The sequence below is a fragment of the Tachyglossus aculeatus genome, chromosome 5 (assembly GCF_015852505.1).
Source record: "Tachyglossus aculeatus isolate mTacAcu1 chromosome 5, mTacAcu1.pri, whole genome shotgun sequence".
Lineage (NCBI taxonomy): Eukaryota > Metazoa > Chordata > Mammalia > Monotremata > Tachyglossidae > Tachyglossus > Tachyglossus aculeatus.
This window is the reverse complement of record NC_052070.1, coordinates 58133117-58159671: the sequence shown is the minus strand read 5'-3', so window position 1 is coordinate 58159671 and position 26555 is coordinate 58133117. Positions and strand designations below refer to the sequence as shown.

The following is a 26555-nucleotide window of genomic DNA, read 5'->3' as shown; positions in this document are numbered from 1 at the left end:
GGCCCGGCCCTCTCCGCGCAGGCGCAGAAGTCAGTCGGCGCGCGCCGTCAATATAGACGCGCATTAGTCCCGCCCCCTCGCGGACGGCCCCGCCCACCGGTCCGGGCCCGTCGGCGCAGGCGCAGAAGTCAGGCCGGGCGCGCGCGCGCGCAGTCGAGACGGACGCGCCTTAGTCCCGCCCCCTCCAGAGGGCCCCGTCCACCGGTCCGGGCCCGTCGGCGCAGGCGCAGAAGTCAGACCGGGCGCGCGCACGCGCGCGCGCAGTAGATATGGGCGCGCATTAGTCCCGCCCCCTCGCGGACGGCCCCGCCCGCCGGCCCGGCCCTCTCCGCGCAGGCGCAAAAGTCTGTCGGCGCGCGCAGTCAATATAGATGCGCATTAGTCCCGCCCCCTCGCGGACGGCCCCGCCCACGGGTCCGGGCCCGTCGGCGCAGGCGCAGAAGTGAGGCCGGGCGCGCCTCGGTCCCGCCCCCTGGCGGAGGGCGCCGCCCACGGGTCCGGGCCCGTCGGCGCAGGCGCAGAAGTCAGGCCGGGCGCGCGCAGTCAATATAGACGAGCATTAGTCCCGCGCCCTCCAGAAGGCCCCGCCCACCGGTCCGGGCCCGTCGGCGCAGGCGCAGAAGTCAGACCGGGCGCTTGCAGTAGATATGGGCGCGCATTAGTCCCGCCCCCTCGCGGACGGCCCCGCCCGCCTGTCCGGCCCTCTCCGCGCAGGCGCAGAAGTCAGGCCGGGCGCGCGCAGTCAATATAGACGCGCATTAGCCCCGCCCCCTCGCGGACGGCCCCGCCCACCGGTCCGGGCCCGTCGGCGCAGGCGCAGAAGTCAGGCCGGGCGCGCGCGCGCGCGCGCTGTCGAGACGGACGCGCCTTAGTCCCGCCCCCTCCAGAGGGCCCCGCCCACCGGTCCGGGCCCGTCGGCGCAGGCGCAGAAGTCAGTCCGGGCGCGCCTCGGTCCCGCCCCCTGGCGGAGGGCCCCGCCCACGTGTTTGGCCCGTCCGCGCAGGCGCAGAGGCGATGCAGCGCGTGGCGGCGGCGGCGGCAGTGTCGGTGTCGTCGCGCGCCATGTCGGTCCCGGTGCCGCTGCCGCTGTCGGTGCTGGGCACGATGGAGCTGGGCCGGCGGCTGGACGAGTCCGGCAGCGGGTCGGCCGTGCGGGCCTTCCTCCGCGGGGGGCACCGACACCTGGACACCGCCCTCCTCTACGGGCACGGGCAGTCCGAGGCCATCCTCGGCCGCCTAGGCCTCGGCCCGGAAGGTAAGGCCGCACCATCACCAACATTAGCACAGCAACAACAACAGTCACTTCATCATCATCATCAATCGTATTGATTGAGCGCTTACTACGTGCAGAGCACCGGACTAAGCGCTTGGGAAGTCCAAGTCGGCAACATCTAGAGACGGTCCCTACCCAACAGCGGGCTCACGGTCTAAAAGTCCCTTCTAGCCCGTTAGTTTGTCAATATGTTTTGTTCTGTTGTCTGTCTCCCCCTTCTAGTCTGTGAGCCCGCTGTTGGGTAGGGACCGTCTCTAGATGTTGCCAACTTGTCCTTCCCAAGCGCTTAGTACAGTGCTCTGCACACAGTAAGCGCTCAATCAATACCACTGATTGATTGATTGATTGGTGGTGGCCTCGGACAGCGAGGTACTAATAATAATAACAATACTGACACCGCCGGGGACCTCTGTGAGAGCTCACCTCCTCCAGGAGGCCTTCCCTGACTGAGCCCCTTCCTTCCTCTCTCCCTCGCCCCCGTCTCCATCCCCCCATCTTACCTCCTTCCCTTCCCCACAGCACCTGTATAGATGGATATATGTTTGTACATATTCACTACTCTATTTATTTTACTTGTACATATCTATTCTATTTATTTTATTTTGTTAGTATGTTTGGTTTTGTTCTCTGTCTCCCCCTTTCAGACTGTGAGCCCACTGTTGGGTAGGGACTGTCTCTAGATGTTGCCAATTTGTACTTCCCAAGGGCTTAGTACAGTGCTGTGCACACAGTAAGCGCTCAATAAATACGATTGATGATGATGATGGAATGCCTTCCCTCTGCCCATCCGCCAAGCTGACTCTCTTCCTCCCTTCAAGGCCCTACTGAGAGCTCACCTCCTCCAGGAGGCCTTCCCAGACTGAGCCCCTTCCCTCCTCTCCCCCTCGTCCCCCTCTCCATCCCCGCCCGTCTTACCTCCTTCCCTTCCCCACAGCACCTGTATAGGTGGATATATGTTTGTGCATATTTATTACTCTATCTTGTCCATATCTATTCTATCTATTTTATTTTGTTAGTATGTTTGGTTTTGTTCTCTGTCTCCCCCTTCTAGACTGTGAGCCCGTTGTCGGGTAGGGACCGTCTCTCTATATGTTGCCGACTTGTAGTTCCCAAGCGCTTAGTACAGTGCTCTGAATACAGTAAGCGCTCAATAAATACCACTGGTTGATTGATTGGTGGTGGCCTCGGACAGCGAGGTACTAATAATAATAACAATACTGACAACGCCGGTGGCATCTATGAGAGCTCACCTCCTCCAGGAGGCCTTCCCTGACTGAGCCCCTTCCTTCCTCTCCCCCTCGGCCCCCTCTCCATCCCCCCGTCTTACCTCCTTCCCTTCCCCACAGCACCTGCATATATCTATATATGTTTGTACAGATTTATTACTCTATGTATTTATTTTACTTGTACATATTCTGTTTATTTTATTTGGCTTATGTGTGCTGTTTTGTGGTCCGTCTCCTCCCCTCTAGACTGTGAGCCCGCTGTTGGGTAGGGACCGTCTCTAGATGTTGCCGACTTGGACTTCCCAAGTGCTTAGTACAGTGCTCTGCACACAGTAAGCGCTTAATAAATACGATTGAATGAATGAATGAATGAAAGACCTCCTCCAGGCGGCCTTCCTAGACTGAGCCCCCTCCTTCCGCTCCCCCTCTCCGCCCCGCCTTACCTCCTTCCCGTCCCCACAGCACCTGTATAGATGTATGTACAGATTTCTTATTCTATTTATTTTACTTCTACGGACTTATTCTATTCATTTTATTCGGTTAATATGTTTTGTTTTGTTGTCCGCCTCCCCCTTCTAGACTGGGAGCCCGCTGTTGGGTAGGGACCGTCTCTACATGTTGCCGACTTGGACTTCCCAAGCGCTTAGTACAGTGCTCTGCACACAGTAAGCGCTCAATAAATACGATTGAATGAATGAGTGAACGAATGAAGTGACTTGCCCAAAGTCACACAGCTGACAAGTGGCGGGGCCGGGATTTGAACCCATGACCTCGGACTCCCAAGCCCGGGCTCTTTCCACTGAGCCACACCTGCCGCTACTTAATAATAATAATAATAATGATAGTAATGCTGTTTGCTAAAACACTTACTCTGTGCTAAGCACTGCGTTTAGAGAAGCGGCATGCCTCAGTGGAAAGAGCCCGGCCTTGGGAGTCATCATCAATCAATCAATCGTATTTATTGAGCGCTTACTGTGTGCAGAGCACTGTACTAAGCGCTCGGGTAGTACAAGTTGGCAACATCTAGAGACGGTCCCTACCCAACAGTGGGCTCACAGTCTAAAAGAGTCAGAGGTCATGGGTTCGAATCCCGCCTCTGCCACTGGTCAGCTGTGTGACCTTGGGCAAAACTGTGAGCCCGTTGTTGGGTAGGGACCGTCTCTATATGTTGCCGACTTCTACTTCCCAAGGGCTTAGTAATAATAATAGTAATAATGGCATTTATTAGGCGCTTACCACGTGCCAAGCACCGTTCTAAGCGTCGGGGAGGTTACAAGGGGATGAGGTTGTCCCACATGGGGCTCACAGTCTTAATCCCCATTTTCCAGACGAGGGAACTGAGGCCCAGAGAAGCGAAGTGCCTTGCCCGGAGTCACCCAGCTGACAAGTGGCGGAGCCGGGATTTGAACCCAGGACCTCGGACTCCAAAGCCCGAGCTCTTTCCACCGCTTCTCCGCTGTGGCTAAGCAGGCTGAGTCACTGTCCTTGGGATGTTGTCGGGGACGAAGTTCACCCTCCGTGTCACGCGGGCTCAGTCCGTTGGCCGGGCTGATCTCGGATGGGGCCCGGCCCCTCTCGATCAATCGTATTTATTGAGCGCTTACTGCGTGCGGAGCACTGTACTAAGCGCTTGGGAAGTCCAAGTTGGCAACATCTAGAGACGGTCCCTACCCAACAGCGGGCTCACAGTCTGAAAGGGGGGGACAGAGAACAAAACCAAACATGCTAACAAAATAAAATAAATAGAATAGATAGGCACAAGTAAAATAAATAAATAGAGTAATAAATATGTACAAACATATATACAGGTGCTGTGATTTGGATTCTGGCCCTCTCAGTTCTGCTGCGAAGCAGCGTGGCTCAGTGGCAAGAGCCCGGGCTTTGGAGTCAGAGGTCATGGGTTCAAATCCTGGCTCTGCCAATTGTCAGCTGGGCGACTCTGGGCAAGTCACTTCACTTCTCTGGGCCTCAGTTTCCTCATCAGCAAAATGGGGATGAAGACTGTGAGCCCCCCCCCCGTGGGACAACCTGATCACCTTGTAACCTCTCCGGCGCCTAGAACAGTGCTTTGCACACAGTAAGCGCCTAACAAATGCCATTATTATTATTATTATTATTATTATTATTATTATCATTATTATTATTATCATTATTATTATTATTATTATTATTATTATTATTATTATTATTATTATTATTATTATCCCCCACCTGGCTGGACTGACCCGGCACCTGGATAGATGTTTGTACGGATTTATCACTCTGTTGATTTTACTTGGACTTTACTTCCTATTCTATTGAATTTTGTTAATGATTTGTGTTATGATAATGATAACAAGTCTTCTAGACTGTGAACCCACTGTTGGGTAGGGACCGTCTCTATATGTTGCCAACTTGGACTTCCCAAGCGCTTAGTCCAGTGCTCTGCACACAGTAAGCGCTCAATAAATACGATTTGATCGATTGATTGATGTGCAGTATGATAATGATAACAGTCTTCTAGACTGTGAGCCCACTGTTGGGTAGGGACCGTCCCTATATGTTGCCAACTTGGACTTCCCAAGCGCTTAGTACAGTGCTCTGCACACAGTAAGCACTCAATAAATATGATTGATTGATTGACCGTCTCTATATGGTGCCAACTTGTACTTCCCAAGTGCTTAGTACAGTACTCTGCACACAGTAAGCGCTCAATAAATACGATTGATTGATTGATTGACCGTCTCTATATGTTGCCAACTTGTACTTCCCAAGCGCTTAGTACAGTGCTCTGCACTCAGTAAGCGCTCAGTAAATATGATTGATTGATTGATTGATTGACCGTCCCTATATGGTGCCAACTTGTACTTCCCAAGCGCTTAGTACAGTGCTCTGCACACAGTAAGCGCTCAATAAATATGATTGAGTGATTGATGTGAGAAGCACCGTGGCTCAGTGGAAAGAGCACAGGTTTTGGAGGCCGAGGTCATGGGTTCAGATTCCAGCTCCGCCACTAGTCAGCTGGGTGACTTTGGGCAAGTCACTTCACTTCTCTGGGCCTCAGTTCCCTCATCTGTAAAATGGGGATGAAGACTGTGAGCCCCACGGGGGACAACCTGATCACCTTGTATCTCCCCCAGCGCTTAGAACGGTGCTTGGCACATCTAGACTGTGAGCCCACTGTTGGGTAGGGACCGTCTCTATATGTTGCCAACTTGTACTTCCCAAGCGCTTAGTCCAGTGCTCTGCACACAGTAAGCGCTCAATAAATACGATTGAATGAAGAACAAATACCAACATTATTATTATTATTTAGCTTTAATTCTATTTGTTCTGACGACACCTGTGTACGTGTTTTGCTTTGTTGTCCGTCTCCCCCTTCTAGACTGTGACCCCGTTGTTGGGTAGGGACTGTCTCTATATGTTGCCAATTTGTACTTCCCAAGCACTTAGTACAGTGCTGTGCACATAGTAAGCGCTCAATAAATACGATTGATTAATAATAATAATGATGATGATGGTATTTAAGTGTTTACTATGTGCCAAGCACCCTTCTAAGCGCTGAGATAGATACAAGGTGGAGCTCACAGTCTTAATCCCCATTTTCCAGAGGAGGTGACTGAGGCCCGGAGAAGTGAAGGGACTTGCCCAGAGGCACACAGCAGATAAGTGGCGGAGGCGGGATTAGAACCCAGGCCCTCTGACCGCCAAGCCCGGGCCCTGTATGGGCCAAGCACCGTTCCGAGCACCGACGCAGATACCAAGTAATCAGAGTGGACACAGTCCCTGCCCCACCTGGGGTTCACAGTCCCGATTTACGGATGAGGGAACAAGCCCGGAGAAGTGAAGTGACTTGCTCAAGGTCACACAGCCGCCACGGGGGATGGATCGGGTCTAATCTGATTACCTTGTATCGATCCCAGCGCTTAGAACAGTGCTTGGCTTATAATAAGTGTTTTAACGAATACCATAATTATTATTATTATTATTATTATTATTCTCCCTTCCCTCAAAACCAGCCACACCACCTGTATATATGTTTGTACAGATTTATCACTCTATCTGTTTTCCTTATACATATTTACTATTCTATTAATTGTGTTAATGATGTGCATTTGTCTTTAATTCTGTTTGTTCTGACGACCAGACACCCGTCTCCATGTTTCGTTTTGTCGTCCGTCTCCCCCTTCTAGCCTGTGACCCCGTTGTGGGTAGGGACCGCCTCTCTATGTTGCCGACTTGTAGTTCCCAAGCGCTTAGTACAGTGCCGTGCACACAGTAAGCGCTCAATAAATATGATTGAATTTAAATTTTCACTGTGCCTCAGTAACCTCGCCTGTAAAATGGGGATAAAGTACCGATCCTCCTTCCCTCTCAGGTGCATGTGTGTGACTCCCCAGTTTACCCCCGCCTCGGGTTGGGCCCAGGTGGACTTGAGTGGGGGGATCTTTGGGACCCCACAAAGCCAGAGAAGCAGCATGGCTTAGTTGGAAAGAGCCCAGGCCCGGACGTCGGAGGCCCTGGGTTCTAATCTCTGCCGCTTGTCTGCTGTGTGACCTTGGGCGAGTCATTTAGAATCCCGGTCCCTCAGTTTCCTCATCTGTAAAATGGCCTGTGAGCCCCATTTGTGATACGGACTGTGTCCAACCTGATAATAATAATAATAATAATGGCATTTGTTAAGCCCTTACTATGTGCAAAGCACTGTTCTAAGCGCTGGGGAGGTTACAAGGTGATCAGGTTGTCCCACATGGGGCTCCCAGTCTTCATCCCCATTTACAGATGAGGGAACTGAGGCCCAGAGAAGTGAAGTGACTTGCCCAAAGTCATCCAGCCGACAAGTGGCGGAGCCGGGATTTGAACCCACGACTTCTGACTCCAAAGCCCGGGCTCTTCCCACTGAGCCACACTGCTTCTCATCTACCTGATCTACCTCAGGGCTTGGTAACGAAAAAACCCCAATTATTATTATTGCAGTGCCTGGCACATAGTAAGTGCTTAACGGAAAGAGCCCGGGCTTTGGAGTCAGAGGTCATGGGTTCAAATCCCGGCTCTCCCCAACTGTCGGCTGTGTGGCTTTGGGCAAGTCACTTAACTTCTCTGTGCCTCAGTTACCTCATCTGGAATATGGGGATTGAGACTGTGAGCCCCCCGCATGGGACAACCTGATCACCTTGTAACCTCCCCAGCGCTTAGAACAGTGCTTTGCACATAGTAAGCGCTGAATAAATGCCATCATTATTATTATTATTAACAAATATCATTAAAGACAGATGGAGGCCTTCCCAGACTGAGCCCCCTCCTTCCTCTCCTCCTCCGTCCCCCCTGCCTTACCTCCTTCCCCTCCCCACACCACCTGTATAGTTGTATATATGTTTGTACGGATTTATTACTCTATTTATTTTATTTGTACATATTTATTCTATTCATTTTATTTTGTTAATATGTTTTGTTGTCTGTCTCCCCCTTCTAGACTGTGAGCCCGCTGTTGGGTAGGGACCATCTCTAGATGTTGCCGACTTGGACTTCCCAAGTGCTTAGTACAGTGCTCTGCACACAGTAAGTGCTCAATAAATACGATTGAATGAATGGAGAAACTAGCAGGATCTTCCTTTAAAAGGAAAATTGCTAAACTTGTCTGGAAGCTGTATGTGTTAAGCCACTAACTCTCTTCTGAGTCTGAGTGAACTGTCCATTAGGGGATTTAAAAAGAGCGGCGAGAACACAACCAGATTGGTTCAGTGGGTTCAAATCCCGGCTCATTCATTCATTCAGTCGTATTTATTGAGCGCTTACTGTGTGCCGAGCACTGGACTAAGCGCTTGGGAAGTCCAAGTTGGGAACATATAGAGACGGTCCCTACCCAACAGCGGGCTCACTCTGCCGCTTGTCAGCTGTGTGACTTGGGGCAAGTCACTTCACTTCTCTGGGCCTCACTTCCCTCACCTGTAAAATGGGGATGAAGACCGTGAGCCCCCCGTGGGACAACCTGATCACCTTGCATCCTCCCCAGCGCTTAGAACAGTGCTTTGCACATAGTAAGCGCTTAACAAATGCCATCTTTATTATTATTGTTGGTTGAAATCATCTTGCGTTCCCGAAGGGGAGGTGGCTTCGGTTTACTTTGAAGAGGTTTGGAAGGGCCCCAGAGAGAACACAACCAGATTGGTTCAATGGGTTCAAATCCCGGCTCCGCCACTTGTCAGCTGTGTGACTTTGGGCAAGTCACTTCACTTCTCTGGGCCTCACTTCCCTCATCTGTCAAATGGGGATGAAGACCGTGAGCCCCCCGTGGGACAACCTGATCACCTTGCATCCTCCCCAGTGCTTAGAACAGGCTTTGCACATGGTAAGCGCTTAATAAATGCCATTATTATTATTATTATTATTATTATTATTATTATTATTATTATTGTAAGTGCTTAACAAATGCCATCATTATTATTCATTCATTCCTTCATTCAATCGTATTTATTGAGCGCTTACTGTGTGCAGAGCACTGGACTAAGCGCTTGGGAAGTACAAGTTGGCAACATATGGAGTTGGCAACTGACAGCGGGCTCACAGTCTAGAAGGGAGACGAACAAAACAAAACATTAACAAAATAAAATAAATAGAATAAATATGCACAAATAAAATAGAGTAATAAATTCTTACAAACATCTGTACATCTACATTCACTCATTCAGTCGTAGTTATTGAGCACTTATTGTGTGCAGGGCACCGGACCAAGCGCTTGGGAAGTCCAAGTTGGCGACATATAGAGATGGTCCCTACCCGACGGCGGGCTCACAGTCTAGAAGGGGGAGGCGGACAACAAAACAAAACATATTAACAAAATAAAATAAATAGAATAAATATGCACAAATAAAATAGAGTAATAAATTATTCCAAACATATATACATCTATATTCATTCATTCAATTGTATTTATTGAGTGCTTATTGTGTGCAGAGCACCGGACTAAGCACTTGGGAAGTCCAAGTTGGCGACATATAGAGACGGTCCCTACCCGACGGCGGGCTCACAGTCTAGAAGGGGGAGACAGAGGACAAAACAAAACATATTAACAAAATAGAATAAATATGCACAAATAAAATAGAGTAATAAATTCTTACAAACATATATACATCTATAGTCATTCATTGATTCATTCAGTCGTATTTATTTAGCGCTTACTGTGTGCAGAGCGCTTGGGAAGTCCAAGTTGGCAACGTATAGAGACGGTCCCTACCCAACTGCAGGCTCACAGTCTAGAAGGGGGAGACGGAGAACAAAACATATGAACAAAATAAAATAAACAGAATAAATATGCACCAATAAAATAGAGTAATAAATTCTTCCTAACATATATACATCTATAGTCATTCATTCATTCAGTCGTATTTATTGAGCGCTTACTGTGTGCAGAGCGCTTGGGAAGTCCAAGTTGGCAACACATAGAGACGGTCCCTACCCGACAGCGGGCTCACAGTCTAGAAGGGGGAGATGGAGAACAAAACGTATGAACAGAATAAAATAAATAGAATAAATATGCACCAATAAAATAAAGTAATAAATTCTTCCAAACATACATACATCTATAGTCATTCATCGATTCATTCAATTGTATTTATTGAGTGCTTACTGTGTGCAGAGCACTTGGGAAGTCCAAGTTGGCGACATATAGAGACAGTCCCTACCCGACAGCGGGCTCACAGTCTAGAATGGGGAGACGGAGAAGAAAACATATGAACAAAATAAAATAAATAGACTAAATACGCACCAATAAAATAGAGTAATAAATTCTTCCTAACATATATACATCTATAGTCATTCATTCAGTCATATTTATTGAGCGCTTACTGTGTGCAGAACGCTTGGGAAGTCCAAGTTGGCAACATATAGAGACGGTCCCTACCCGACAGCGGGATCACAGTCTAGAAGGGGGAGACGGAGAACAAAACATATGAACAAAATAAAATAAATAGACTAAATACGCACCAGTAAAATAGAGTAATAAATTCTTCCTAACATATGTACATCTATAGTCATTCATTCATTCAGTCATATTTATTGAGCGCTTACTGTGTGCAGAGCGCTTGGGAAGTCCAAGTTGGCGACATATAGAGACGGTCCCTACCCGACAGCGGGATCACAGTCTAGAAGGGGGAGGCGGAGAACAAAACATATGAACAAAATAAAATAAATAGACTAAATACGCACCAGTAAAATAGAGTAATAAATTCTTCCTAACATATGTACATCTATAGTCATTCATTCATTCAGTCATATTTATTGAGCGCTTACTGTGTGCAGAGCGCTTGGGAAGTCCAAGTTGGCGACATATCGAGACGGTCCCTCCCCGTTCCTTTAGGCTTCTCCCCCGGCGTCATCCAAAGAGGGGCAGCAGAGGAGGGTGAGGCTCTGGTCAATCAATCAATCGTATTTATTGAGCGCTTACTGTGTGCCGAGCACTGTACTAAGCGCTTGGGAAGTCCAAGTTGGCAACATATAGAGACAGTCCAGGCAGTGACGCGGACTCTCTTTCCCCCTTCCCGGCCCGCGTCCCTTCTCCCCTAAGTGAAAATCGCCACGAAGGCCAACCCTTGGGAGGGGAATTCCCTGCATCCCGACAGCCTCCGCTCCCAGCTGGAGACGTCCCTGGAGCGGCTGCAGAGGAGCCAGGTGGACCTGTTCTATCTGCACGCCCCCGACCACGACACGCCCGTGGAAGAGACGCTGCGGGCCTGCCACCGGCTGCACCAGGAGGTGGGGGGGCTGCCCGCTCCGGCCTGAGGACCACCGGGCTGGGGAGGGGGCGGGAAAGCCGCATCCCGGGGGACGTCGGCCGCATTCCCAACCAGGGCTTTTCCGAGGTCCGCCCCGTCCCTCTGCCATTTGGGTGACTGAGGGGCGGGAGGGAGAGAAGCAGCGCGGCGCAGTGGAAACCGCTCGGCCTTCGGAGTCCGAGGTCAGGGGTTCAAATCCCGGCGCCGCCAAGTCACTTCTCTGGGCCTCGGTCACCTCATCTGGAAAACGGGGATTAAGACGTGGGACAACCTGATCACCTTGTATCCCCCCCCCCCAGCGCTTAGAACAGTGCCGTGCACATAGTAAGCGCTTAACAAATACCATCGTTAGTATTGTGGGTTCAAATCCCGGCTCCACCGCTTCTCAGCTGGGTAGCTTTGGGCAAGTCACTTCTCTGGGCCTCAGTTGCCTCATCTGGAAAATGGGGATGAAGACTGGGAGCCCCACGTGGGACAACCGGATCACCTTGTATCCCCCCCCCCCCCAGCGCTTAGAACAGTGCCGTGCACATAGTAAGCGCTTAACAAATACCATCGTTAGTATTGTGGGTTCAAATCCCGGCTCCGCCGCTTCTCAGCTGGGTGACTTTGGGCAAGTCACTTCTCTGTGCCTCAGTTACCTCATCTGGAAAATGGGGATGAAGACTGTGAGCCCCACGTGGGACAAGCTGATGACCTTGTATCCCCCCCAGCGCTTAGAACAGTGCTTTGCACATAGTAAGCGCTTAACAAATACCATCATTAGTATTATGGGTTCAAATCCCAGCCCTGATGCTTCTCAGCTGGGTGACTTTGGGCAAGTCCCTTCACTTCTCTGGGCCTCAGTTACCTCATCTGGAAAATGGGGATGAAGACTGGGAGCCCCACGTGGGACAACCTGATCACCTTGTATCCCCCCCAGCGCTTAGAACAGTGCTTCGCACATAGTAAGCGCTTAACAAATACCATCATTAGTATTATTAGTATTATGGGTCCAAATCCCGGCTCCGCCGCTTCTCAGCTGGGTGACTGTGGGCAAGTCACCTCTCTGGGCCTCAGTTACCGCATCGGTAAAATGGGGATGAAGAGTGGGAGCCCCCCGTGGGACAACCTGATCACCTTGTAACCTCCCCAGCGCTTAGTACAGTGCTTGGCACGTAGTAAGCGCTTAATAAATGCCATCGTTGCTGTGAAGTGGGAGCTGGGCTACTGGGCTGTTTCTCCCCGCAGGGCAAGTTTGTGGAGCTCGGCCTCTCCAACTACGCATCCTGGGAGGTGGCCGAGATTTACACCCTCTGCAAGAACAACGGCTGGATAGTGCCAACGGTGTACCAGGTGAGGGGCTGCCTAGCGGGTGGCCACACAAAGAGTTGTGTGTGTGTGGTATAAGGTATTAATAATAATAACAATAATTTGGTACACAAAGAGTTGTGTGTGTGTGGTATAAGGTATTAATAATAATAATAATGTTGGTACACAAAGAGTTGTGTGTGTGGTATAAGGTATTAATAATAATAATAATAATAATAATAATGTTGGTACACAAAGAGTTGTGTGTGTGTGTGGTATAAGGTATTAATAATGATAATGTTGGTACACAAAGAGTTGTGTGTGTGTGGTATAAGGTATTAATAATAAGAATAATAATGTTGGTACACAAAGAGTTGTGTGTGGTATAAGGTAATAATAATAATAATGTTGGTACACAAAGATTTGTGTGTGTGGTATAAGGTATTAAAAATAATAATGTTGGTATACAAAGAGTTGTGTATGTGGTATAAGGTATTAATAATAATAATGTTGGTACACAAAGACGTGTGTGTGTGTGTGGTATAAGGTATTAATAATAATAATAATGGTACACAAAGAGGTGTGTGTGGTATAAGGTAATAATAATGATAATGTTGGTACACACAGATTTGTGTGTGTGTGGTATAAGGTATTAATAATAATAATAATGTTGGTACACAAAGAGGTGTGTGTGTGGTATAAGGTATTAATAATAATAATAATAATGTTGGTATTTGTTAAGCGCTTACTACGTGCCAAGCACTGTTCTAAGCGCCGGGGGAGATACAAGGTAATCAGGTTGTCCCACGTGGGGCTCACAGGCTTCATCCCCATTTTACAGATTCATGCGTTCATTCAGTCGTATTTATTGAGCGCTTACTGTGTGCAGAGCACTGGACTAAACGCTTGGGAAGTCCAAGTCGGCAACATCTAGAGATGGTCCCTATCCAACAGTGGGCTCAGAGTCTAAAAGTAGTGGGGCTAATCCGGAAAGAGAAAGGAACCTTTTGGGGGCCCGAGTGGCACTCCCCCCCGCCCCCAGCCCACCTTTATTCCCTTCAATCATTCATTCATTCATTCAATTGTATTTATTGAGCGCTTACTGTGTGCAAAGCACTGAACTAAGCGCTTGGGAAGTCCAAGTTGGCAACATATAGAGACGGTCCCTACCCAACAGCGGGCTCACAGTCTAGAAGGGGGAGACAGACAACAAAACCAAACATATTAACAAAATAAAGTAAATAGAATAAATGTGTACAAATAAAATAGAGTAATAAATCTGTACAAATATATATACATATATACAGGTTCTGTGGGGAGGGGAAGGAGGTAAGATGGGGGGGATGGAGAGGGGGACGAGGGGGAGAGGAAGGAGGGGGCTCAGTCTGGGAAGGCCTCCTGGAGGAGGTGAGCTCTCAGTAGGGCTTTGAAGGGAAGAAGAGAGCTAGCTTGGCGGATGTTGAGAGGGAGGGAGGGCGTTCCGGGCCAGGGGGAGGACGTGGGCCGGGGGTCGATGGCGGGACAGGCAGGAACGAGGCCTAACGGTGAGGAGGTGAGCGGCAGAGGAGCGGAGGGTGCGGGGTGGGCTGGAGAAGGAGAGAAGGGAGGTGAGGTAGGAGGGGGCCAGGGGATGGACAGCCTTGAAGCCCAGGGTGAGGAGTTTCTGCCTGATGCGCAGATTGATTGGTAGCCACTGGAGATTTTTGAGGAGGGGAGTGACATGCCCAGAGCGTTTCTGGACAAAGATAATCCGGGCAGCAGCATGAAGTATGGATTGAAGCGGGGAGAGACACGAGGATGGGAGATCAGAGGAGGCTGATGCAGTAATCCAGTCATTCATTCATTCATTCAATCGTATTTATTGAGCGCTTACTGTGTGCAGAGCACTGAACTAAGCGCTTGGGAAGTACAGCTCGGCAACATACAGAGACAGTCCCTACCCAACAATGGGCTCACAGTCTAGAAGGGAGAGAGATTGAACGAGCAGGGTAGTGGTTTGGATGGAGAGGAAAGGGTGGATCTTGGCAATGCTGCGGAGCTGAGACCGGCAGGTTTTGGTGACGGCTTGGATGTGAGGGGTGAACGAGAGAGCGGAGTCGAGGATGACACCAAGGTTGCGGGCTTGTGAGACGGGAAGGATGGAAGTGCCGTCAACAGAGATGGGAAAGTCAGGGAGAGGGCAGGGTTTGGGAGGGAAGATAAGGAGTTCAGTCTTGGACATGTTGAGTTTTAGATGGCGGGCAGACAGCCAGATGGAGATGTCCTGAAGGCAGGAGGAGACGCGAGCCTGAAGGGAGGGAGAGAGAGCAGGGGCAGAGATGTAGATTTGGGTGTCATCGGCGTAGAGATGATAGTTGAAGCCGTGGGAACGAATGAGGTCACCAAGGGAGTGAGTGTAGATTGAGAACAGAAGGGGACCAAGAACCGAACCTTGGGGAACCCTCACAGTAAGGGGATGGGAGGGGGAGGAGGAGCCTGCAGAAGAGACTGAGAATGAACGACCGGAGAGATTAGAGGAGAACCAGGAGAGGACGGAGTCTGTGAAGTCAAGGTCGGATAGCGTGTTGAGGAGAAGGGGGTGGTCCGCAGTGTCGAAGGCAGCCGAGAGGTCGAGGAGGATTAGGACAGAGTAGGAGCCGTTGGATTTGGCAAGCAGGAGGTCATCGGTGACCTTTGAGAGGGCAGTTTCCGTGGAATGTAGGGGACGGAAGCCAGACTGGAGGGGGTCGAGGAGAGAGTTGGCGTTGAGGAATTCGAGGCAGCGCGTGTAGACGACTTGTTCAAGGAGTTTAGAAAGGAATGGTAGGAGGGACATAGGGCAATAACTAGAAGGTGAGGTGGGGTCAAGAGAGGGTTTTTTTTAGTACGGAAGAGATGTGGGCATGTTTGAAGGCAGAGGGGAAGGAACCAGTGGGGAGTGAACGATTGAAGATGGAAGTTAAGGAGGGGAGAAGGGACGGAGCGAGAGATTTCATAAGATGAGAAGGAATGGGGTCAGAAGCACAGGAGGCCGGAGTAGCACTTGAGAGGAGGGAGGAGAGCTCCTCTGAGGACACTGCTGGGAAGGATGGGAGAGTAGCGGAGAGGGTTGAGAGCCAGGGAGTTGGAGAAGGGTGGGGGGGGGTGACTTTGGGGAGCTCAGACCAGATCGTTGGGGGTGAGGGAAGGGGGAGGGGGAGGAACCGGGGTCCTGAGAAGGGAGTTAAATGTACGGAAGAGCTGATGGGGATGATGGGCATTGGTGTCAATAAGGGAGGAGAAGTAGTTTTGTCTGGCAGAGAAGAGGGCTGAGTTAAGGCAGGAAAGGATGAACTTGAACGAGGTTGGCAAGGCGTTTAGACTTTCGCCAGCAGTGTTCGGCAGCTCGAGCAAAGGAGGCGGACAGTGGCAGTGATCCAGGGCTGTGGGTTAGTGGTACGAGAGCGGCGGAGGGAAAGGGGAGCGAGTGAGTGTAGCTGAGTAGAAAGGGTAGAGTTGAGAGCAGCAATCTGATCATCAAGACTGGGCAGAGAGGAGAGGGAGGCGAGGTGGGATGTGAGGCACTCCGAAAGATGGATGGGGTCAAGAGAGCGGAGATCTCTGTGAGGAAGTAATATGGATTTGCAGGGGAAAGGAGTGTGAGTGAGGAGGCAGGTGAGAAGTTTATGATCAGAGAGAGGGATTTCAGAGTTGGGGAGGGTGGACACAGTGCAGTGATAGGAGATGATGAGGTCCAGGGTGTGACCAAGTTGGTGAGTGGGTGAGGTGGGGTGGAGCAAGAGGTGGGCAGCGTCGAGGAGAGATAGAAGGCGGGCGGCAGAGGAGTCACCAGGGACATCCATGTGGATGTTGAAGTCTCCGAGGATCAGAGTGGGCATGGAGAAGGAGAGAAGGAAGGTGAGGAAGGGGTCAGAATCGTTGAAGACTTTATGTAGCGGGGCTAATCCGGAAAGAGAAGGGAACCTTTTGGGGGCCCGAGTGGCACTCCCCCCCGCCCCCAGCCCAGCTTTATTTCCTTCCCTCCACCCCCACCTCGAGGGCCGGACCGTGGCTGCCGGCCGTCCAACCCATCCCTCTCTCCACAGGGCATGTACAATGCCACCACCCGACAAGTGGAGACCGAACTGCTCCCCTGTCTGAGGCACTTTGGATTGCGGTTCTACGCTTACAACCCACTGGCCGGTAATAATAATAATAATAATAATAATAATAATGGCATTTGTTAAGCGCTTACTATGTGCAAAGCACTGTTCTAAGCACTGGGGGGATGCAAGGTGATCAGGTTGTCCCGCGGGGGGCTCACAGTCATCATCCCCATTTTACGGATGAGGTCGCTGAGGCTCCGAGAAGTTAAGTGACTTGCCCAAGGTCACACAGCAGGCATGTCGCCTAGCCGGGACTCGAACCCACGATCTCTGACTCCAAAGCCCGGGCTCTTTCCACTGAGCCATGCTGCGGGGTGGCGGGCCGGTCCCCTGAGCGTCTGGGCTGTTCCCTGACCCGATTCCCCCTGGGATGTCGTTCTGCCCACGGGTCGCTCCGATCACACAAAATTGTGGCATTTGTTAAGCACTAACTTTGTCCCAGGCCGGACACTGAGCTCTGGAGTAAATGCAAAATAATCAGGTCGGACCCTGGCCTCGTCCTACGTGGGGCTCACGGTCTCTGTGGGAGGGAGAACGGATACTCAATCCCCGTTTTACAGATAAAGAAACTGAGGTCAGGGAAAGTAAATGTGATGTACACAGCAGGCAAGTGATGGAGCTGGGATTCGAACCCAGATCCCGTGACTCCCAAGCCCACAGACTTCCCACTAGGCCACAGCGCTTCGCACCGACCCGAGGTCAGTGACGGATATGTATATATGTATATGTTTGTACATATTTATTACTCTATTTTACTTGTACATATCTATTCTATTTATTATTTATTTTATTTTGTTGGTATGTTTGGTTTTGTTCTCTGTCTCCCCCTTCTAGACTGTGAGCCCACTGTTGGGTAGGGACTGTCTCTAGATGTTGCCAACTTGTACTTCCCAAGCACTTAGTACAGTGCTCTGCACACAGTAAGTGCTCAATAAATATGATTGATTGATTGATTGGTTGGTCCATGTCAAGGACAGGGCGTTCCACTGGGGATAATACTAATGATGGCGTTTGTAAAGCGCTTACTATGTGCAAAGCACTGCTCTAAGCGCTGGGGAGGATACAAGGTGATCAGGGTGTCCCATGGGGAGCTCACGGTCTTCACCCCCATTTTCCAGATGAGGTGACTGAGGCCCAGGGAATCAATCAGTCAATCATTCAATCGTATTTATTGAGCGCTTACTATGTGCAGAGCACTGTACTAAGCGCTTGGGAAGTACAAATTGGCAACATATAGAGACAGTCCCTACCCAACAGTGGGCTCACAGTCTAAAAGGGGGAGACAGAGAACAAAACCAAACATACTAACAAAATAAAATAAATAGGATAGATATGTACAAGTAAAATAAATAAATAAATAAATAAATAGAGTAATAAATATGTACAAATATATATACATATATACAGGTGCTGTGGGGAAGGGAAGGAGGTAAGATGGGGGGATGGAGAGGGAGACGGGGAGAGGAAGGAAGGGGCTCAGTCTGGGAAGTGAAGGGAAGTGAAGTGACTTGCCCCAAGTCACACAGCTGACAAGTGGCCGAGCGGGGATTTGAACCCAGCGCTTCGAACGGTGCTTTGCCCATATTCATTCATTCAATTCAGTCGTATTTATTGGGCGCTTACTGTGTGCGGAGCACTGTACTAAGCGCTTGGGAAGTACAAGCTGGCAACATATAGAGACGGTCCCTGCCCGACAGCGGGCTCACAGGCTAGAAGGGGGAGACGGGCAACAAAACAAAACATATTAACAAGATAAAATCAATAGAATAGTAAATGTGTACTTAATAAATGCCGTAATAAAAAAACCCACCCATGACCTCTCCCAACCCCGGGCTCTTCCGACTGAGCCACGCTGCTTCGCCTGGGGATTTTTCCTGGCCAGGGGGAATCAATCAATCAATCAATCGTATTTACTGAGCGCTTACTGTGTGCAGAGCACTGTACTAAGCGCTTGGGAAGTCCAAGCTGGCAACAGATAGAGACGGTCCCTACCCAACAGCGGGCTCACAGTCTCGAAGCGGGAGACGGGCAACAAAACGGAACATATTAACAAAATAAAATCAATAGGATAGTAAATATGTACTTAATAAATGCCGTAATAAAAAAAAAAAAAACCACTCATGACCTCTCCCAAGCCCGGGCTCTTCCCACTGAGCCACGCTGCTTCGCCTGGGGATTTTTCCCTGGCCAGGGGGAATCAATCAGTCAATCAATCAATCGTATTTACTGAGCGCTTACTGTGTGCAGAGTACTGTCTAAGCGCTTGGGAAGTCCAAGTTGGCAACATCTAGAGACGGTCCCTACCCGACAGCGGGCTCACGGTCTAGAAGGGGGAGACAGGCAACAAAACAAAACATATTAACAAAATAAAATCAATAGGATAGTAAATATGTACTTAATAAATGCCATAATAAAAAAAAAAACCACCCATGACCTCTCCCAAGCCCGGGCTCGTCCCACTGAGCCACGCTGCTTCGCCTGGGGATTTTGCCCTGGCCAGGGGGAAATCAATCAATCAATCAGTTGTATTTACTGAGCGCTTACTGTGTGCAGAGCACTGTACTAGGCGCTTGGGAAGTCCAAGTTGGCACCGTGCACAACAGGGGGATGCCGCCCAGCCTGTACCCTCCCTCCCAGCCTCGGTTTATCCGACTTTTTCGGTTTCCCTTCTGCCCACGCCGCAGGGGGCCTGCTGACCGGCAAGTACAAGTATGAAGACAAGGACACCAGCCAGCCCGCCGGACGGTTCTTCGGAAATGACTGGGCCGAGGTCTACAGGAAGCGGTGAGGGCCGGTCTGCGGCCGTGGCTGGGAGGAAGCGGGCGACCGGGGGGGCGATTTGGTGGCCCGGGAGGGGCCTTTCTGCCCATCCCTGGGTGAAATACCAAACTAGGAGGAAACTGATCAATCAATCAATCAATGTCGTATTTATTGAGCGCTTACTGTGTGCAGAGCACTGTACTAAGTGCTTGGGAAGTACAAGTTGGCAACATCTAGAGATGGTCCCTGCCCAACAGTGGGCTCACAGTCTAGAAGGGGGAGACAGAGAACAGAACCAAACATACTAACAAAATAAAATAAATAGAATAGATATGTAGAAGTGAAATAAATAGAGTAATAAATATGTACAAGCATATACAGATATACAGGTGCTGTGGGGAAGGGAAGGAGGTAAAATGGGGGGATGGAGAGGGGGACGAGGGGGAGAGGAAGGAAGGGGCTCAGTCTGGGAAGGCCTCCTGGAGGAGGTGAGCTCTCAGTAGGGCCTTGAAGGGAGGAAGAGAGCTAGCTTGGCGGATGGGCAGAGGGAGGGCATTCCATCATCATCATCATCATCATCATCATCAATTGTATTTATTGAGTGCTTACTGTGTGCAGAGCACTACTAAGCGCTTGGGAAGTACAAATTGGCAACATATAGAGACAGTCCCTACCCAACAGTGGGCTCACAGTCTGAAAGGGGGAGACAGAGAACAAAACCAAACATACTGACAGAATAAAATAAATAGAATAGATATGTACAAGTAAGATAAATAAATAGAGTAATAAATATGTACAAACATATACACATATATACAGGTGCTGTGGGGAAGGGAAGGAGGTAAGATGGGGGAATGGAGAGGGGGACGAGGGGGAGAGGAAGGAAGGGGCTCAGTCTGGGAAGGCCTCCTGGAGGAGGTGAGCTCTCAGTAGGGCCTTGAAGGGAGGAAGAGAGCTAGCTTGGTGGATGTGCGGAGGGAGGGCATTCCAGGCCCGGGGGATGATGTGGGCCGGGGGTCGATGGCGGGACGGGCGAGAACGAGGCCTAACGGTGAGGAGATTAGCGGCGAAGGAGCGGAGGGTGCGGGCTGGGCTGGAGAAGGAGAGAAGGGAGGGGAGGGAGGAGGGGGCGAGGGGATGGATGGACAGCCTTGAAGCCCAGGGGGAGGAGTTTCTGCCTGATGCGCAGATTGATTGGGAGCCACTGGAGATTTTTGAGGAGGGGAGTAACATGCCCAGAGCGTTCCTGCACAAAGACGATCCGGGCAGCAGCGTGAAGTGTGGATTGAAGTGGGGAGAGACAAGAGGATGGGAGATCAGAGAGAAGGCTAGTACAGTAGTCCAGACGGGATAGGCATGAAGGAGAAGACCTGTCCCCCCAGTGTCCTGCTCGGTGGTGGCCTCAGACAGCGAGGTACTAATAATACCTGTATATATGTATATATGTTTGTACGTATTTATTACTCTATTTTATTTGTACATATTCTATTTATTTTATTTTGTTAATATGTTTTGTTCTCTGTCTCCCCCTTCTAGACTGTGAGCCCGCTGTTGGGTAAGGACCGTCTCTAGATGTTGCCAACTTGGACTTCCCAAGCGCTTAATACAGTGCTCTGCACACAGTAAGCGCTCAATAAATACGATTGAATGAATGAATGAATGAATAATAATAATAACAATACTGATAATGCTGGTGGCATCTATGAGGCGCTTCCCTCCTCCAGGAGGCCTTCCCTGACTGAGCCCCTTCCTTCCTCTCCCCCTCATCCCCCTCTCCATCCCCCCCATCTTACCTCCTTCCCTTCCCCACAGCACCTGTATATATGTATATATGTTTGTACAGATTTATTACTCTATTTATTTATCTTGTGCATATCTATTCTATTTATTTAATTTTGTTAGTATGTTTTGTTTTGTTGTCTGTCTCCCCCTTCTAGACTGTGAGCCTGCTGTTGGGTAGGGACCGTCTCTAGATGTTGCCAACTTGTACTTCCCAAGTGCTTAGTACAGTGCTCTGCACACAGTAAGCGCTCAATAAATACGATTGAATGAATGAATGAATAATAATAATAATACTGATAATGCCGGTGGCATCTATGAGGCGCTTACCTCCTCCAGGAGGCCTTCCCTGACTGAGCCCCTTCCTTCCTCTCCCCCTCATCCCCCTCTCCATCCCCCCATCTTACCTCCTTCCCTTCCCCACAGCACCTGTATAGATGTATAGATGTTTGTACAGATTTATTACTCTATTTATCTTGTACATATCGATTCTATTTATTTTATTTTATTAGTATGTTTGGTTTTGTTCTCTGTCTCCCCCTTCTAGACTGTGAGCCCACTGTTGGTTAGGGACTGTCTCTATGTGTTGCCGACTTGTACTTCCCAAGCGCTTAGTACAGTGCTGTGCACATAGTAAGTGCTCAATAAATACAATTGATTGATTGGTTTTGTTCTGTCTCCCCCTTCTAGACTGTGAGCCCACTGTTGGGTAGGGACCGTCTCTAGATGTTGCCAACTTGGACTTCCCAAGCGCTTAGTCCAGTGCTCTGCACACGGTAAGCGCTCAATAAATACGATTGATTGATTGATTGATTGCTCTCCCCATTGAACTTGCCCAGCTTCTGGAGGGAGCATCACTTCGAAGCTATCGCTGTAGTGGAGAAAGCCCTGAAGGCGACCTACGGGGCGGATGCCCCCAGCATGACTTCCGCTGCCCTTCGCTGGATGTACCACCATTCCCAGCTCCAGGTAACCCCCGGCCCGCTCACCCGGCTACCATTTGGATGCCACGCGGCAGGGCTGCGTCCCCAGCTCGTCGGCTCCCTTTGTAAATCATCTTCCTGGTGCTTGGCTGCTTCACCAAATGACAGGAACTGGGGGAAATAATAATAATAATAACTTTGGTATTTGTTAAGCGCCTACTATGTGCTGGGCGCTGCTCTAAGCAGAGGTGCTAAGGAAACAGGAAGCCAAACTCCGGCTACTCCGTCCCCGTAAATCCTCCTTTTCTAAATTCGCCTCTTGAGAAGCAGCGTGGCTCAGTGGAAAGAGCCCGGGCTCTGGAGTCAGAGCCCACTGTGGACCGTCTCTCTATGTTGCCAACTTGTACTACCCAAGCGCTTAGTACAGTGATCTGGACACAGTAAGCGCTCAATAAATACGATTGATTGATTGATTGAGTCAGAGGGCATGGGTTCAAATGCCGGCTCCGCCAATTGTCAGCTGGGTGACTTTGGGCAAGTCACTTCACTTCTCTGGGCCTCGGTTACCTCATCTGGAAAATGGGGATTAAGACTGTGAGCCCCACGGGGGACAACCTGATCACCTTGTATCCCCCCAGCACTTAGAACAGTGCTTGGCACATAGTAAGCGCTTAACAAATACCATCATTATTATTATTATTATAGAGAAGCAGCGTGGCTCAGGGGAAAGAGCCCGGGCTTTGGAGTCAGAGGTCGTGGGTTCAAATCCCGGCTCTGCCACTTGTCAGCTGTGTGACTTTGGGCAAGTCACTTCACTTCTCTGGGCCTCAGTGACCTCATCTGTAAAATGGGGATGAAGAGCCCCATGTGGGACAACCTGATCACCTTATATCCCCCCAGCGCTTAGAACAGTGCTTGGCACATAGTAAGCGCTTAATAAATGCCGTAATTATTATTATCTTCCACACATGCTTTCAACCCCCAATAATAATAGCATTTATTAAGCGCTTACTATGTGCAAAGCACTGTTCTAAGCGCTGGGGGGATACAAGGTGATCAGGTTGTCCCACGGGGGGCTCACAGTCTTCGTCCCCATTTTACAGATGAGGTAACAGGCACAGAGAAGTGAAGTGACTGGCCCAAAGTCACACAGCTGACAATTGGTGGAGCCGGGATTTATCCCGGGCTTTGGAGTCAGAGGTCATGGGTTCAAATCCCAGCTCCACCACTTGTCAGCTGGGTGACTTTGGGCAGGTCACTTCACTTCTCTGGGCCTCAGTTACCTCATCTGTCAAATGGGGATTCAGACTGGGAGCTCCACGTGGGACAACCTGATCACCTTGTATCCCCCCAGTGCTTAGAACAGTGCTTGGCACATAGTAAGCGCTTAATCGATGCCATTATTAGTATTATTATTATCTTCCACACACGCTTTCAACCCCCAATGCCACGAGAGTGTGAGGCAGACTCCACGTGGCCCACTCTCGGGAGCTGGGGGTGGATGGCGGCGACGGATCGTGGGCCCGCGTCCCAGCTGAGTCCGCCCGCCAGTCGCGGCTGACCCTTCCGCGGTGTGGCAGGGTCCCCTGGGCGACGCCGTCATCTTGGGCATGTCTAGCCTGGCGCAGCTGCAGCAGAATCTGACAGCCGCGGAGGAGGGCCCGCTGGAGCCGCCCGTGGTGGAGGCCTTTGACCGCGCCTGGCACATGGTGGCACACGAGTGTCCCAACTATTTCCGCTAAGGCCTGCCCCGGCGTTGGGGGGGCGGGCGGGGTCCCAACCTCGATTCACCCACTTCCGTACCGTCTTTACCTCCGTTTACCTTCCCTCCACCCTACTCAGAAACAAAACTTTTCTGTGTCACACCCGAACCTCGATTCACCCACTTCCGTACCGCCTTTACCTCGGTTTACCTTCCCTCCACCCTACTCAGAAATAAAACTTTTCTGCGTCACACCTGGGCTTTCCTGTCTCCTGCATCTTGAACGACGAGTCTGCCCCGACTCTCCTTCCCTGTAATCAAAGTAACGACGGTTTGAATCAAGTGCACTTCTTTCTCAATCAATCAGTCGTATTTGATTGAGCGCTTACTGTGTGCAGAGCACTGTACTAAGCGCTTGAGAAGTACAAGTTGGCAACATATAGAGATGGTCCCTGCTCAACAGTGGGCTCACGGTCTCCTGTTGCCTTGTTGTCTCCCCCTTCTAGCCTGTGAGCCCGCTGTCGGGTAGGGACCGTCTCTATACGTTGCCAACTTGTGCTTCCCAAGCGCTTAGTACAGTGCTCTGCACACAGTAAGCGCTCAATAAATACAATTGAATGAATGAGTAAATGAACCCGCTGTTGGGTAGGGACCGTCTCTATATGTTGCCAACTTGTGCTTCCCAAGCGCTTAGTACAGTGCTCTGCACACAGTAAGCGCTCAATAAACACGATTTATTGATTCTGGAGTTTTTGGAAGGAGGCTTTCTGCCCCCATCCCTCCCCTGCTTCTTACGGGCTGGGATCGCATCTACCGATGCTACCGTATTGTACTCTCCCCACTGACTGACTATTCATTCATTCAGTCGTATTTATTGAGCACTTACTATGTGCAGAGCACTGTACTAAGCGCTTGGGAAGTACAATTGGCAACATATAGAGACAGTCCCGACCCAACAGTGGGCTCACGGTCTAGAAGATTGGCTGCATTAAGACCAAGCCTCTTCCCAGGCTTCTGTCCAAATCATGTTTTATAATAATAATAATAATAATAATAATAATGATGATGGCATTTATTAAGCGCTTACTATGTGCAAAGCATATACCACAAACCACTGTGTGGATCCCATTTCTAAGGGAGCTGGAACTGTTTCTCCACACCCCCCACCCCTCCAAAATGCTGGAGGGGCAGGGACTCAATCCTGTTCTCCTAGAGTTCTGGCCAGAGTGGTTCTCTTTCATTCAATCGTATTTATTGAGCGCTTACTGTGTGCAGAGCACTGTACTAAGCGCTTGGGAAATACAAGTTGGCAACATCTAGAGACGGTCCCTACCCAACAGCGGGCTCACGGTCTAGAAGTCGCTCTTAACGTACAGAAGCAGTGTGGTCTAGTGGATAGAACTAAGCCCAGCTCTACCACTTTTCTGCTGTTTATGGACATATCTTTAATTCACTTGTATCGATGTCTACCTCCCTCCCTCTAGACTGTAAGCTTGTTGTGGGCAGGGAGTGTGTCTATTGTACAGGGCCGACTACGTACGTGCTTAACAAACCTCATCCAGGGGCTGCTCAAGGAAGGAGAGGCTGGGGTTGGATGCGGGGAACCAGACACCAGTCGCCCATTTTGCTTCAAAATCCCACCTGTGGCTCCGACTCAAACAGCTATTTCCCCCAAACTACATCAAGTTGGAACCCATTTTCTCTTCCGGTCATTAATGCATGGGAGGTAGGCTATGTGACCTTGGTATACGCACCAATCTTTTCATTGAAATTGGTCGATTGTGTAGTCAGTTATAGCGAAGCAATTTAGCTACATTAAGTCTGGAGTTGAATAGTCAACTGTAATGGCGGTGAAATGGGTGTGCTGACCCTCCCTGGTGATCAGGTAAGCACTACCCCACGTCTACACTTTTTCCCCCACCCTCCCTCTCCTTCCCCATCACGATCTTCTTTCCCATTTTTCCCTTTCCCGGTGGCTCCCGAGACAACCCCCTCCCACATCTGCACTTTTTCCCCCCTCTCCCTCTCCTTCCCCATCACGATCTTCTTTCCCATTTTCCCCTTTACTGGTGGCTCCCGATACAACCCCCCCCACGTCTACGCTTTTTCCCCACCCTCCCTCTCCTTCCCCATCACGATCTTTCCCATTTTCCCCTTTCCTGGTGGCTCCCGAGACAACCCCCTCCCACTTCTACACTTTTTCCCCACCCTCCCTCTCCTTCCCCCTCACGATCTTCTTTCCCATTTTCCCCTTTCCTGGTGGCTCCCGAGACAACCCCCTCCCACATCTACACTTTTTCCCCACCCTCCCTCTCCTTCCCCATCACGATCTTCTTTCCCATTTTCCCCTTTCCTGGTGGCTCCCGAGACAACCCCCTCCCACATCTACACTTTTTCCCCACCCTCCCTCTCCTTCCCCATCACGATGTTTCCCATTTTCCCCTTTCCTGGTGGCTCCCGAGACAACCCCCTCCCACATCTACACTTTTTCCCCACCCTCCCTCTCCTTCCCCATCACGATGTTTCCCATTTTCCCCTTTCCTGGTGGCTCCCGAGACAACCCCCTCCCACATCTACACTTTTTCCCCACCCTCCCTCTCCTTCCCCATCACAATCTTCTTTCCCATTTTCCTTTCCTGGTGACTCCCGAGACAACCCCCTCCCACATCTACACTTTTTCCCCACTCTCCCTCTCCTTCCCCATCACGATCTTCTTTCCCATTTTCCC

At 50.2% G+C, this 26555-nt stretch overlaps 1 protein-coding gene across 1 annotated transcript; it reads left to right on the top strand.

Annotated features, from left to right (window-relative positions):
• The first annotated feature begins 999 nt into the window (after nt 1-999).
• Nucleotides 1000-24081, top strand: AKR7A2 (aldo-keto reductase family 7 member A2). Its single transcript, XM_038747414.1, has 7 exons — nt 1000-1255; nt 11042-11229; nt 12480-12584; nt 16604-16700; nt 19348-19447; nt 22042-22171; nt 23706-24081. The coding sequence occupies exons 1-7, from the start codon at nt 1015-1017 to the stop codon at nt 23865-23867; spliced, it is 1023 nt and encodes a 340-aa protein (XP_038603342.1). The 5' UTR covers nt 1000-1014; the 3' UTR covers nt 23868-24081.
• The last annotated feature ends 2474 nt before the right edge of the window (nt 24082-26555 follow it).